The 14,571-nt window shown below is 47.6% G+C and overlaps 1 protein-coding gene across 1 annotated transcript in view; it reads left to right on the forward strand.

Moving 5' to 3' along the window:
* The first annotated feature begins 1,677 nt into the window (after positions 1-1,677).
* The window catches only part of LOC138572076 (arrestin domain-containing protein 2-like), a 136,509-nt gene continuing 123,615 nt past the window's right edge, over positions 1,678-14,571 (forward strand). Inside the window, exon 1 of the mRNA XM_069649244.1 lies at positions 1,678-3,158. Within this exon, the coding sequence (XP_069505345.1) occupies positions 2,900-3,158 (259 nt within the window). The 5' untranslated portion in view covers positions 1,678-2,899. The remainder of the gene's footprint in view (positions 3,159-14,571) is intronic.

Below are 14,571 nucleotides of genomic sequence, written 5' to 3' on the forward strand. Positions count from 1 at the left end.
AGATGGTGGCATTATGTTGTTCAAGCTGAAAATTGATTACATGTTGCTAGTGATGTTGTGCTGTGGGTCGTCCCATGACTGAGGGCGGCATTCTTGGAACTGAACTACCGGGTCAATGTTCTACGCTGGAGCGACACCGAGCCTAATCCATCTGCCTGGCCACTCTGACATAACAATTCTATTCCAGTGCAATAGATTCGGCTTATAGGTGGCGCTTTTGCGGCACCTAACAGGCAAAACTAAAAATGAGTCACAAGAATAAGTGAGGTTAAAAGGGCGTGTATGTTCGCCCTGAATTCCCATAAGTATTCATTTCAGGCTCCGCCCACTCCCGCACTTTAAAACGGAACCTCGCCTGGGAAGCAAGATGACACGGAGCAACACAGGTTTGATCTCCGGGTCCGCGCTTAGAAACCTCTGGGTATTAAGCCCTTTATAAATAACCTATCATATCATAACCTATCACCGGGAGGGAACTGTGTAGATTAGCCTGCGTCGCACCTAGATAGAACTATAAATGCTAGCATGTGCCACACTCAGACACAATTCCTAACTTTGGCCTGCGCCGCATCTAGACAGGATTGTGAATGTTAGCATGTGCCTCACTTAGATTTGAGAACACCAGCCTGCACCATATCTAGACAGGATTGTGAATGTTAGCATGTGACACACCTAAAATTGAGAACATTGGCCTGCGCCGTATCTAGACAGGATTGTGAATGTTAGCATGTGCCAGACCTAGATGGAATTATGAAGATTGCCAAGCACTACACTTATAAGGAATTGAGAATGTTGGCATGTCCCACACTTTGATAGAATTATGAACATTGGCCTGTGTGGTATCTGGATGGTATTGTTAGGGTTGGTGAGTGCCACACTCAGACTGAATTGTGTAGGGCAGCAAGTGTCACACTTAGATAGAACTGTGAATGCTTGCATGTTAAATGTCCCATAACCCACTAACCAATATAAACTCTAACTCTCTGCATACTTAAAAAAAACTCACACAACCATCTCTCGCACAGCCAGCTGCACGCACTTCACCACACTGCAACAACACATAAGCCGCACCAACAGCACACGCGAACTGACACGGATCCAATACTCGCACCCTAGCTCAGCACCCGGTGTCTACCGAGTTGAAGATGCCAACAGTACACCACTCCTCCCACTATCCTACGCCCTCTTCACCTTACTAACCTATCCCACCTTCTAATTTACAGATCCTTCAGAGCGCCTGGGGACCAATTCCGTTGGTGACGATGCGCTATATAAGTACCGTTAACATAACATAACATTTAACATAACCTTGCAAGCCAAAAAGAAAATCTAGGCAATAGGGAAGTCCGTAAAAATGCACAATGTAGAAGAAAAAGAATACAGGTTTACTAATATGGATATGTTACGTCATCCTCAGAGGGGTTTAATCCTAGAAAGATACTGGCTGCTAAAAGGTTTTTAAAAGATTCGCCAGTGCTGAACTGCACTCCCCCGAGGCACGATTCCAAACTTGGGCCTGTCTGCAGAAGGGCGCAGCTTGGAAGCTGCCTCAGCAGAAAGTGGGTGTGTGCTTGGCGCGCACGCCCATTGGCCGCCTGTTGCTGTCAGTAACAAGCTCGCGTGGGTGGGACTGATAAGCAAAGCGAGCTTGACAGATGGTCAAAAGGGTGGCACCGCCTAGAAAACGCAGGGCAGATCTCCAGGCATCATTTAAACCCAGGAAGGCGAGCGAGGGTCGCAGAAAATCTGGGAACGCGTGGCCGGTGCACACCCTCACACTGCCCGGGCTTTCCATACTACGAACTACGACTCTGTGCCCGGCATAGGAGGGGGGAATGTTGCCAGTCCCGAAGGGAATCTGCCAGCCCTGAGTGGTGTGCCAAGCCGAATTCGGCATCTGCCTTCTAGGGAGAAGCAGGACTTCTTGACGGCCATCGTTCCGCCTGTTCTGGCAGCCTCTCCGACACGCACCGCCCTGGGCTCCAGCGACCCACAAGCTGCAGCGACGCATGTTGAACTGAAGTCCTCTGCACCGAACTGCTCTGCACGCATCACGCTGCGTCCATACGTCTTGTGTTTTCGCGGAATATTCGAGCACTACTTTAGCCTTCTCTACATCCTCCCGGGCCGCACGCCGTTAGTTCACTCTTCCGCAGTGCACCCTGCATCTACCCACCCCGGGATGACCCACACGGCACTGACCCTCGCTGCTTGGTCGATATTTCCTTAGAAAAGTACCAGAGGCCCCTGCTACCCTCACCAACTGTTTCCCAGATCCCAGCGCTGGCAGCCTTCAGACTTGAGACGTCCAGCGTGTTTGTACAGCGCTTCTGAGACCAGCGACCACTTCCAAGCACTTGTGCGGCCGACCGCACCGCTTCATTCGGCGCCTGAGCGAGACTCGTTTATCATCGGACTCTACAATGACAGTCGCCTTCACATTCTCAGCGGGCACACCCTGCAAATAAATGAATGCGCGTGAGACTTTAGCCCAAAGAACGCATTCTCGTTGCGTGGACCCAGCCTCAAAACAGAGAAGCCTTACACCTTAACGCCATTAGTTTAACCAAACGTCCTCTTTTTGTACCAGCAATCGGCTCGCTCAGTACTAGATTTGATGCAGTATTTAATCTAAAGTTTCACAAACCAAACTGTGCAAGGACGTTGCTTATTAAACCATTGTCAGCATAGTGCTTAGTGCCTGTTTGCAGTCTGTTTCAATGCGCTTCCAATTTTGACACACAAGGCAGAAATTTAAACTATATGCCCAGGATCCCTCCAATTTGCACACCTTGTGAATCAGGGTGTCAGACAACAGTCCCTTGGTCGCACAGGCGGTATTTTACGGACTGTGCCGCATCCCAGCACACGCCCGAAGCAGCTTTGATCCCAGGCAGCCATGCAGTTCCACAAGATGCGCAACTTCTCGGTGGAGCTGGACGGCAGCGCCCACCGGCTGTACCGCAGCGGAGAGACGGTGTGCGGTCACGTGGTGCTGGAGCTGGGCCGCGACATGAAGGTGCGGGCCTTGGAGGTGTGTGCCCGCGGCCTGGCCACCGTGCACTGGCTGGAGAGCCGCAGCGTGGGCATGAACACTGTGTACAGCGACTACACATCCTACGAAAGCTACCTGCGCAGGCGAATGCACCTTATCCGAGGTGAGTGCACCCTGTGTCCTGCCTACACGTTCATCTCAGGGCCAGTTTCTAGTTTCCACTGCACTTTGAAATTCTATATTTTGCAATAAATGGTGCACCCTTTTTTAAAATTAGTTTTGCTGGTCATGTTAGATATTTCCGTAGCTATTTCTCACGAATTCATAATTCCGCGTTTCTGGGTCCGACATACAATCACTTCCACGTTCTTAAACTGTGGGTAATTAGAATTAAAGGCAGCAGTTTATGTCAACATTCAATTTGGGTGTCACTTTCAACTGAGTTTTGTTTTAAACTTGGAGATAGCTGAATTGTTGTTTTAAAATAAAAGGTTTAGGGGCTTTTGCCCGAAATGTTTATGTCATCAAAACAGACTTTTGAGAAAAGGGTCTGTGGAGACTGCATCAGTCTAATGCAGTGTGACGTCGTGTACATACTACGGGGCACTATGCACAGTTCCATGAACCAGGGTGTTTACCAGTGAAAAGTGCTTTCTACCGTGCAAAATATTCCACGAATCAGGCCCTATGTGTGTGTTTAATGGGGAAGAGGCAGGGCCCAGATTAATAAGCAGCAATAAATGGCCGGAGAACGCTGTTTTTTTCAGAAGTACTTTCAACAGATTTCGAGGAAGTCTTACCCGCCCCTTTTTTGCAACAAGTCTTAGAATGCCAAATCTTTACACCTGAACGTATCCGAGGTCATAGGGCAAACCCTCGATCTAATATCTAACTGGCGTTTCGCTTAATATGAAAAACAGCTGAGACCATGTTGCAAATGATGCAGCAATACCCAAGGCTATAAAAACGGATATCACGCAAAAATCAGTACTACAAATTATAACACTGTGCTCAATATATCAGACGTGGGGCTGAGAGGGACTTCACAGCGCTATAATCTGTGGTAATGTTGGACAGCCCCTCCACCCTATCAGTTCTGAACGAAGTATACATTTATTTATTTATTTTTATTTATTGAACATGTGTTAGGCGCCTATACAACAAAGTTGTGTTTCAAGGCGCCACAAGGCAAAGTGAGGAGGGAACGAACAAGGGGAGTGAATAACATTGGCAAAAAAACAGCAAATATACAGTCATCCTCCTGCTAGGCCTGGCATTCAGACTTGCAAGGGCAGGGAAGAGAAGTGCAGGAGATAGGTATGGGTGAGGGTGGAAGGGGGCGAGGAATAGACAAGTGCTGGCGGGGGCCCGGGAGGCTAGTGCCAAGGGGAGCCAAGCGAGGCGACCTCAGGATAAGTGCTATGGCAGACGAATCTCAAGTATGGAATGCACAGCCAGCAGGCAGGGGGCCCGTAAGGGGCAGTTCTGGGGGGGGGGAGTTTGCTGGTGACAATTGGGTGGAAGGCCTGGTATCCTGTGAGATTCATAAGGACCAGGCCACCTGTCTCCGCGGCAGAGGGGTGAATAACAAGGAAGGGAATGAGAGATAGAGGTAGAGAAAAGCAGAGTTTTGAGAAGTTTCCGGAATTTATGTTGGTCCAGCTCAAGTCTGAGAGGGGCAGGGACCAGAGGTGTTGCTGTGGGGGAGGGAGGGCTGAGGGGGCTAGAGCCGCTGCTTTTTTGGTTGTAGGCCCGGATAGAAGCTCAGGGGTTACAACCAAAAATGCTAGCTAGCCCCCAGTCCCGACAGTGCCAAAATTAGCGTAGCCCCAGATATTTTCCAGACCTAGCAACACCCCTGGCATGGAGGCTGTTCCAAAGGGAGGCACCAGCTGAAGAGAGAGGCCTGCCCTCCATTCTCTGCTTGGAGAGCCGTTTGCCAATCAGAGAGTTGGAGTTAGAGGAGCAGAGGGCTCGAGCTGGGATGTATATAGGGAGGGACAGTTGGAGCTATAGCGTGGTCCCAGGCCCTAGCAGGCCCTGTGGATGATGCAGAGGATCTTGAGCTTGATCCTCACAGCAGCCACTGGGAGCCAGTGGAGGGATTGTAGGGCTGGAGACATGCAGTCCCTGGGCTTGAGGCCAAGCATCATTCTTGCAGCCCTATTCTGGATTTTCTGAGGGGCCTATGGAAGAAAGAGGGAGATTGAGAAAGTGGCTGTTGCATTATTCCAGCCCGGAGAGGACCAGAGCTCTGGAGACATTGAGCTTCTGGGGGAAGATGAGGAAAGGGAGAATGCCTCCAAGGAGGTGAAGCTGGAAGGAAGTAGGCCTGCTTGACAAGGTCAAGATGTGAGGAGTGAAGGAGAGAGTGGAGTCGAAGATGACCCCAAGGTTTTTAGTCTCACAATTTGGAGAGGTTAGAGGGCCCAAGGAGGGTGGCCATAGGTTACGAAGAAAATAGGTTGCAGGTGTCCTAATGAGTAGGATCTCTGTTTTACTGGCATTAAGACATAGATTGTAAGCCACACGCCATACCTGGATGGCACTCAGGCAGTCAGGGATGAGAAGGAGGAAGACGAGGGGGAAGAGGGAAGTTTGAAGGAAAGCTGTGTGTCATCAGCATAACACTGAAATTGAGGAGAGGTAGATATTAGGTGAGCGAGAGGGACGATATAGATATTGAAGAACCACAGCGATAGGATATAGAGCCCTGGGGGACGCCACCGGTAGAGAGTGTGGTAGTAGAGTAGAAAGGGCCAAGTTGCAACTGGGCGGGGTGCTTAGTGAGGAAAGAGGTAGCCATTCCAGTGCCCGCTCCGTGATGCCAAGGGTATCACAGAGTCGTTTTACGAGGTTAAAATGGTTGACTGTGTCAAAGGCAGAGGAGAGGTCGACGAGAATGAGAACAGCGAGAATTTTAGAGTGAAGATTGCAAGCATGCCTTCACGGGTGTCCCGGAGAGCACGTTCCATGCATCTGGAGGCCTAGGGAGGACATTGCCTTATCCCTTAATAAATAAAGGCTGTAGTGGTCTATCTATTTCCCAGTTGGCAGGTGCTTACTTCACCACAGCCGCAACCACCACTCCAATTACTTGCCACCTGTGGCAGTTCCAGCAGATAGGCCCTGGCCATAGAAAGTAAACCAACCCCCCAGCAGGGGCCTTCTTCCTGGTATTCAGAAATATTCACCTTGATGCCACATGTGTTCCTCCTGGGACCATTCTGTTTTCCAATTTCTCTGCCCTTTCTTAACAAACGTACATAGTCTCCAGCTTGACCCTGGCCCGATCCAACAAGGTGATTACTGCTACCTCATGCGGTAAGAGTAACTCGGCACACAGTATAGGGTTGTCGTTCGTCCACCTGGATAAGACTCCAGGGGGGATACACAGAATTACTGCATGCACTAATTCTGCCTGGTCTGTTATCAGGGGTTTGGGTGGCGGTATTGCCTTTTTCCCACAAGTCAAAGCAGTTTTATTTTTCTGGGTAACTAAAGCCTAAAACGTGGTGTTTTCTGAAATACCACCTAGTTTACCTCAGAGGCATGCTCTGTCTCCTTTGAATGTCCATAGTGAAGGACAAAGTGGGGCAATTACACGTTTTCCTTTTCATCGAACCAGAGTTTGGCAGATTTCTCTGGAAAACACACGCCTGGCAAAGGTTTCACTACAATGCAGCGTTGAAAAGTCAATTTTGGGGAAACGGTGCACAAATGCAGCGCCGTTTCCAATGTATCTGCGTCATAGTACAGCATTCCCTGACTGGTTTGAGGCTCGATGGGTTGCGCACACACTGCCGACTGAGGCTTTCGAATGGAGCATGGCTCCTGAGATGAGTCCGACTGTATTCACACCTGCACTCAAACTGTATTCTTCTTTTGTTGGTACAGTGTGGCTCGCAGCGTTTTGCATATTAATTGACCTCATACATGCCCCATCACTTCTGCAGATCAGGAAAGAGCTCAAGCCCTTCCTCCTCAAGGAATGGCTGCTCCTTAACACCCAGGACCACACGGCGTGCGCTCTCCACCCTACCGGAGCCTCGCTGATCTGCCCCCCCCCCCCCCCGCCACCACATTGCTTGTAGATCCCCTGCTGCAAACAGCCCACCCCACCCTACCCTGTTTGCTCCACGCTCCCTTTTTCTCTGCTTCCCTCAATGTGTTCATCCCCCTATGATTGTAAAGCGCTTTGCTGCTTCTCAAAGCGAGATACAAACTCATTAAATGCCCTGATAATATTTATAACAAAACAGGATTCGTCTCCGATGAGCTTTACTAGACTTATAAAAATAATGGACCCAATTCATGGAACTTTAGCACAGAGCACAGAGTACTTTTGCAGTGCAAAGTGACTTTGCTCCGCAAAAATACACTTTGCGCCGCTCTGTGAATCAGGGTGTTTGTTGGCAGTCCAAAGTCACTTTTTGCAGTGTGCTAAAGGTTCCATGAATTAGGCCCAATGCGTGTAATTTTTCCAAGTCTCACAGACCTGTTCATATAGCATTAGCACACCTAGGGCCTGATTTACAAAACTGTTTTAACATGGGAAAGTTCAATTGAAAACATTTTTGGAAATCAGGCCCTTAAGTCATTTCTTACACAAGCAAAGAAGCATTGGCAAAGCCAACCGTTCGGGCTTTTGTGTATGCATGGGATGGACATGTGCCAGGGACTGCCATGATGGTGCTACCAGGCCATGCAATGTACCTGGGCATATCTAGCAACCCTGCACAGGCCAAAATTGTTGTCTTAGACAATGCTTTTTTTTAACAGGACTTAAGTACAAGGAACATATGGGAGGACACACATTGCTTACAAATTAAGTTGCTGAAGGCACACTGGGTTAAGACCTTTTATTCATTACACAAAAAAATCCTTTACAGCTGCAATTAAACAATTTAAATATCAGAAGACTTCTTAGAAACGACACTGACTGAAGTATAGTGTTGGCACATACCGCCCCTCTCTCCATCCTGCCCACCCAGTGGCATCCTTTTTTGTTAGCTGGCAATAGGAGCGGTCCTAATGTATCCTCAGAGAAGGTTTTCTGTACGAGATGAGACCCATTTTAAATAAATATAAAAACGAATGCCACCGTAGAGTCACTACAGCATACATAGACATAGCTTCAAAGTCTAGGAAGGAAAACAAGGCCCTTGTGGTAGATTTCCAAATCTAATAACATGCCAGGGACCCAAAGGCAATGTATTATTTTTGTTGTGCGTTTCTTACGTTTAAATTGGCACTTCTTTCTATCAGTATTCCTCTCGCTAGAAAGAGGGTCTGTTTTTTTTCCCAGGAAAAAGCAGGGCTGCAGCACTATTTGTAAGCAGGAGTGGCAAATTGGCTGAATTTGGTTCTGAAGGGAAATAGGCAAATTCCAGGCAACATTCGCCTGATCTGCCATTTTTTCCTGCGGAGTGAAAATTGCTATTTTTCCCTTTTCCTGACCAAAATTTCGTTTTTTCAAAATGTCTTTTGTGAAAATGAAATTTCGGATATTTTGCTACTGTACGTTTTAGGTTTTTCCCCAAAATGCAGTTTTTTCCCTGTGTTCCTAGCCCCCAAACAATGGAATAAAACAAAATCGAGCAAAAAGTAAACTGCCAAAACATGTGGTGGAAGAGGGAAAAGCACCGGCTGACTAAACTGAATTGACGACGAATTTCGCCAATTTCATTCGCTGGTGGTAATTCGCCCACCCCTATTTATAAGGGGTAAGAGGGAGAGTGGTGGGATGGATCAAAACTAAATTGCTGAAAGCTTCTAACCGCGTGCCCCCCCGCCCCCCACTTCCCCTTTGGACCAATGGCATGAATGTCTCCCGCACCACTTCTCTGAGTCTACTCTGGGGCTCCCTCTGCCTTAAGTGCCAGGAAGCGTCCCTCAGGCCCAGCCCATTTGAATATCCCTTTGGGTAAGGTTCTATGGCCAGCAGAGGCGTCCACTCTGCTGGCACAGAGCCCCCAGTGTGCTCTCATCTTGGGCACACAGGGAGACTGGACCCTATAGTAATCTGACTTCAGGGCCGGCTTTAGGCAGGGCCGCCCGGGCGACCGCTGGTGGTGCCATTAGCCCACTGTCACGCCTATTGAAATTGGGGCGCATTTAATAACAATAGGTCACTGATGCTACTGTGGTGCCCCCCCCCCCAATCCCTGCATGACATGGGGCACGCAGGGGCCCCACTTTTTGTTTTGCTGCCGCGGGTGCTGCTGGCGCTAAGGCCACCCCTTCTGACATGTTGATGCCGCTAAAAGGTGGGTTGGGTGGCGTTAATAGTCCAGTCGAGCCCGTATGTCCAGTGAAACCGCTATCTCCCTTACACTATACGCCAGTCCACCTTCAGCCAGACAGTTTGCGCCATTGTGATTCTCCAAAATAAAATAAAAAAGAGGGTGTGGGGGCTCATTCACTGCAGGGTTGGTTCAGCTGGGCCAGTGTTTCTTTTGCCTCACAGAGATGTTGTAGTTATCCCCCATTGGTCGGCGCTGCTCCGGCCTATCACCAGCTGGGAGTAAAGTGCTCGGCAGTTGGCTGCTTTACCTGCGGGACTCTGCATCGCCTCCCGTGTAAACGGGCAGCTCTGTCCTGGGGGCCATGGGGGACACGGAGTTTGCTCTGCAGGTGGCTGCTTCAGAGTTGGCAGAGAACTGGACATAGGGAGGAAGGGTAAGACACCTAGACTCACCAGCTGGAAGGGGCCAGCTGCAGTCGGGTTCAGACGTTTGGCACAAGAGATGCGTTTTCAGGCTTCTGCAGTATTTTCCAAAGCCAGTCTCGTTACCGAGGTTCGAACCGAGGGAGGGCCGGACTGGGCCGTAAAACTGCCTCGGGCACAAATGAAAAGTCTCCTACAGTTGCAAATGGCAATTCATTCCTTTTGTGACACTGTTTGAATAGTACCCAAGGGGGAGTTTTTTGATTAAGTGTGATGCAAATTGTGCAATTCAGCAACACTGTTCAAAACTACTAGTCGCAGAGTGAATTAACTCATCAAACTGGCCCAAATTGAACCAAAAAACGGACCCACATCAGCATTTTGTGTTTTTGTTTCTGCCATGGGCCTAATGTCCTATAGGCCAGTCTGAGCCGAGCCATAAAACAATGTCTAAAGGGACGTTGTGGGCCAGTTTGAAGGCTTAGTGCACTGTGCAGCAAGGGTTCCTGTAAAAGGCACCCTTTACCACAGGCAGGATTGTCTAACACGTGGGGCCTGAGTGGGCATTCATAGATTTTGAGTGGGGCTTGCCCTACTCTGTCTACGTCTCCACACATTTGTCACTAAAAAAGTTCCCAGTCTCTGATTAAACAATTGAGTCACACAAGGCAATGCACAGATGTGTGTCCGTTAATTTATTGGTTCCTGTGCCTCATTTCTGCCCAGTTGAAACTGGCACAGCATATGCAAGGGTTTGGGGATGGAGAGATTTGCTCCGAACATGTTTATCGTTCTGGCGGCAGTGGCACAGATCTCTTCATTTGAGAGGCTGACCTAATGCGTCGGGCCATGTGATGTGGGAGTCGCGGTTTCGCTATATAGTCCAGAGAATACTACGCAGAGCTGTGTTAGGATATTGGAATCGGCTCTCTGCTGGATCAACAACTGGCGGAGAGACGGCCTGCGGGCCGAGGCGATGTGGTCCATGCGTTTCAGGCCGCGGGGAAGGGCACCTGCATAGATCTGTGCTTGGAAGTGATGCCCACGAACGTGGTGACATTTTATTTTGGAAAAATAGAGGCCAGTTTGATAGGGTAGAAAACTGCAAATGGGGTGACTTGCAGCACTTAAAATATCATTTTAATCAATATTATAACACATCTTACATTTCAACATCACACACATCAAATGTTTAAATGTTTAAAAAGATATATAAAATAAAACAGTACATACATTGTGATTAATTAGAAATATACATTTGCAAAATGTCATTTCGATAACCAGGGTACTCTTAACAGAACATGGATTGTTTATCCTGTTGATCTCGGGTTTCTGTATTGGTTCAATATACCCTCGAGTTTTCCACCTCGTTTGGTGGTTAATTGTATCATATATTCACTTTTATGCTATTATACAGTGTACAGTCTCGACATGTTTCAGTTCGTAGGGGAAACATCCTGAGCTTTCTTCAGGAGTTGAAACCAGGTTGTAAAATAGACTTGCAGACGTTGCTAGTGTTGAGATTATAACAAATAGTGGGAAATGTAATCCATTCCCTATCAAACAAAAGACAAGAAAAGACTGGAGTCAGCTAATGATTCTCCTTACTCCAGTTTGACTCTTTTATATAGAGTATCACCTGCAAGCGGTATAGGTATTACCTGTACAGGGGTTTTACAGAGGGCCATCCTGTTCCTGGGAACGTGGATAGGCGATAATTTACGTCCTTCTAAATACCTAATAAATAGGAAAGCATAAAAAATTGTATGCTTTAGAAATCGCTAAAACTAAGACCAAAGGGGTACAACCTACAGTGTTACATTTAGACAGCCACATGTCCTCATTATGGGGCCCAGTGTGGAAATATTGTTCCTACTACACTCACCTCACTTGTAGAGGATGCAGTCGTAGCAGGGCTGTGAGTGCTTTAGTATGGCGGTGGTGGTGTGCCGTCATCGGTTAGGTCTGGAAGAGGTCTTTTGCAGCTTGTTCATTAACTCTAGAGGAACCGGTAAACTTGTGTCATTCTTTAAGCCCAGTATAGGCTACAGATCAGTTTGAGTATTAAAACCACAAGTACCTCAATTTATGTAGAACGTGGTCACTTCTGCTGGCTGTAAAGATAGTCACTTGTTACAACAGTTGCCAGTGAGATCGGGTTTCTGTCATCATTCTTATTATTCCGCGCTGTGGCGAAGATTGGGCTAAAGAGGACCAGAAAACGTGCATTCGTAAGATATCGTTACCTGTGCACGATTAAGAATCAGAAGGGCGGGCGAGCTGTCTAATGCGGGCTCTTACCATGCGTGGTGCTGCTCCGAAAATGGAGAGTCCAGCGGATTGTGTGCGGTGGCGTCTCCCTCTGTTTGGCAACCGTTGTCATAACGACCGGTGTGCTAATAGTGTCTACTGGACTTGGTTTGTTTCACTGCGCTGTTAGGTTGTTGTGCGCGCCATCTTAGAAGGGCTTAACAGTAATACTAGCCATATGCCTATCCTGTTATCAGGAAACCTGGACTTAACCAGACCCCAAGATCTGTCGTCTATCTGGTCCTGGGATTTTCCCTATGGGTAATATACTCCAAGGCCGGCATAAGGGGTGATCGAGCGGTGTGGCCGCACAGGGGCGCAAGACATAAAGGGTCCACCGCAGCCATTGCCCTTCAAGCCGGCCCTGCACTTTCTGAAGTTGCAGCCCATGCACTGTTACTTTGGAAATAAGTCAGATCAGAAATTATCTGACTTCTTTCCAAAGTCGCAGTGCCTGTGCTCCAACTTCAAAGTAATGTTCTAGTTGCAGAGCAGTGTCTGGAGCTCTGCATCTGGAATGCTGTTGGCTTTCTGTTAGGCCCCACTGCGCGGGAAAGGATCCAGCTTTCTGGTTTCCTGTCAGCCCAGTGGAGCATGGCGCGCGGGAGGTGGCTGAAGTGCAATCCTTCCTGACGTAGATCCCAAGCAGATAAGATATATATATTTTTTTTTTGTGCAATGTACATGATGTTTGTATTGTAATGTGTGTGAATGGGCGAGTGTATCATGCATCTGTGACTGTGTGAATGGTGTATAGGTGCAAGAGTGAATGGTTTGATTACATGTAAATGGGGTTGCGCTTGTGAATGTGCTGCTGTGGGCAGGCAGCCAAGTTGCTGATTTTGATGGATGGAGTGTGAGGGGCAGTGAGCCATACTGGCACTGCCATTTTCATGGGCAGCCAATACATGATTGTTTTCTGGGCATCTGTGATAAATCAAGCATGGTATGGGTTATTCTTTGTCGTGACTGTCATTTTAGGGTAGCCATTCTAGCCCTTTCTTACTGTGGCGTGACTTGTTTTCTGGACATCTTTGATAATCCAAGCATAGTATATGTTATTACGTGGCCACACTGACATTTTAATGGTTTTACTATCACGAGATAGAGTGCTGGGAACGGGAGGATTCCTCGGCTGAATCTTCTCTTTTTTTCTTGTTTTGTGTAGGGGGCTTGTACCAAGACCTCAGTTCCTCGCCCACACCTGAAAGCTTAACTCCAGATTAATTGTAAAACTCCCCTCCAAATAATCACAATACTTAGGAGTGCACCACTGACTCTTGTTACATATATTATTACTTGGCCAGACTGGCCCCTTTTAATGCAGCCAGTCCAGCTGTTTATTGTGGCATGGCATTTTATTCTGGGTCTACTATGTGCATGGGGGCCAAGACGGTGTAAGGGGTGGACCCAAATTTCTTACACAGGATTCTGGGGTACCTGGGGATGACAATGCTCATACTCACAAGTGTCACACAGCATCTGAGTAATCCTGACCTACAGCCATCAGCACCATAGGTTTCGCCTCTGCCACTATCCTACTAATATCTTCTCCTTATCCTACAGAACCATGTGCAGTGAGACCTCCAATAGGGGCAGAAAGGGTGCTCTACAATACCTCTTACATTAAGTTACACATTCAAACATGTGTTTCATGCATCTGGCACTTCACCAGGGCAAGAATCTTAGTATAACTCATGTAGACTTGTGCTGCAAAGCATAACCAATTTCTTTAATTATTCCAAAATAATCCATATTTGATCTTAGTTCTTAAGTGACCTCATGATATATGATCGTTAATTTTAATTGCCCTTTGGGGAACCCCCTTTTTTGTTTTTTGGGGGATTCTGAGCCAGTGGGTCTCATTCTAACCCGATATAATCCTAAAGTTTCTCGGTCACTTATTTGAATATGGGCATGCAACATGCTTATTTAATAATTAATCATTGTGAAGCAAAAATGAGATGGACAGTTGTCTCTAAATGACTCGAGATCCTTAATTTCCAAGTTAATTGATCGACCTGTGTTTTTCCGCAAGCGAGCTGCAATATTTGAAGCAGCAGTCATTCTTCAAAAGCACAGGAATAGCTGCATGCAAAGGTTTTAATAATGTATACAGTAAACAGATCATGAAGACAGTAACTAGATCTATGCTTGTTGGGGCCCACCCCAAGCAGTTGTGATAGAGGTATGGGACGATTTGATATGGCGAAGCCCATCGCTGTTGTGGCTTCTGCTTCCGTGAAAGCCAAAAAGGCAAATGCTTTAAAGAAGTTGCAACTTGCTTGTGTTGATATCAGGGAAAACTTGTATGTATCTGCCTGCAATTGACAGCAAGATAAAACCGAGGAGGAGGCAGGCACATGGTGCTCAAGCACTTACTGTATCCACAATAGTCGCACAAGGGCTAGAGCTAGTCTGGTGACAGAGCCATGGTTTCCAACCCAGCCCCCTGTCCACTTTCCTCCCTTTGGGCATGCCTGCTTTTAAGTTCTTTCAAGGATTTTATACAGAGATCAAGGGCCCAATTCATGGAAGTATTTGCACGTAAAATAGGGAACTCGCGCTCGCAACTACGTGCAAATCTGCCTTCATT

Source organism: Ambystoma mexicanum, chromosome 1p, assembly GCF_040938575.1.
Source record: "Ambystoma mexicanum isolate Mex_15411 chromosome 1p, UKY_AmexF1_1, whole genome shotgun sequence".
Classification (NCBI taxonomy): Eukaryota; Metazoa; Chordata; class Amphibia; order Caudata; family Ambystomatidae; genus Ambystoma; species Ambystoma mexicanum.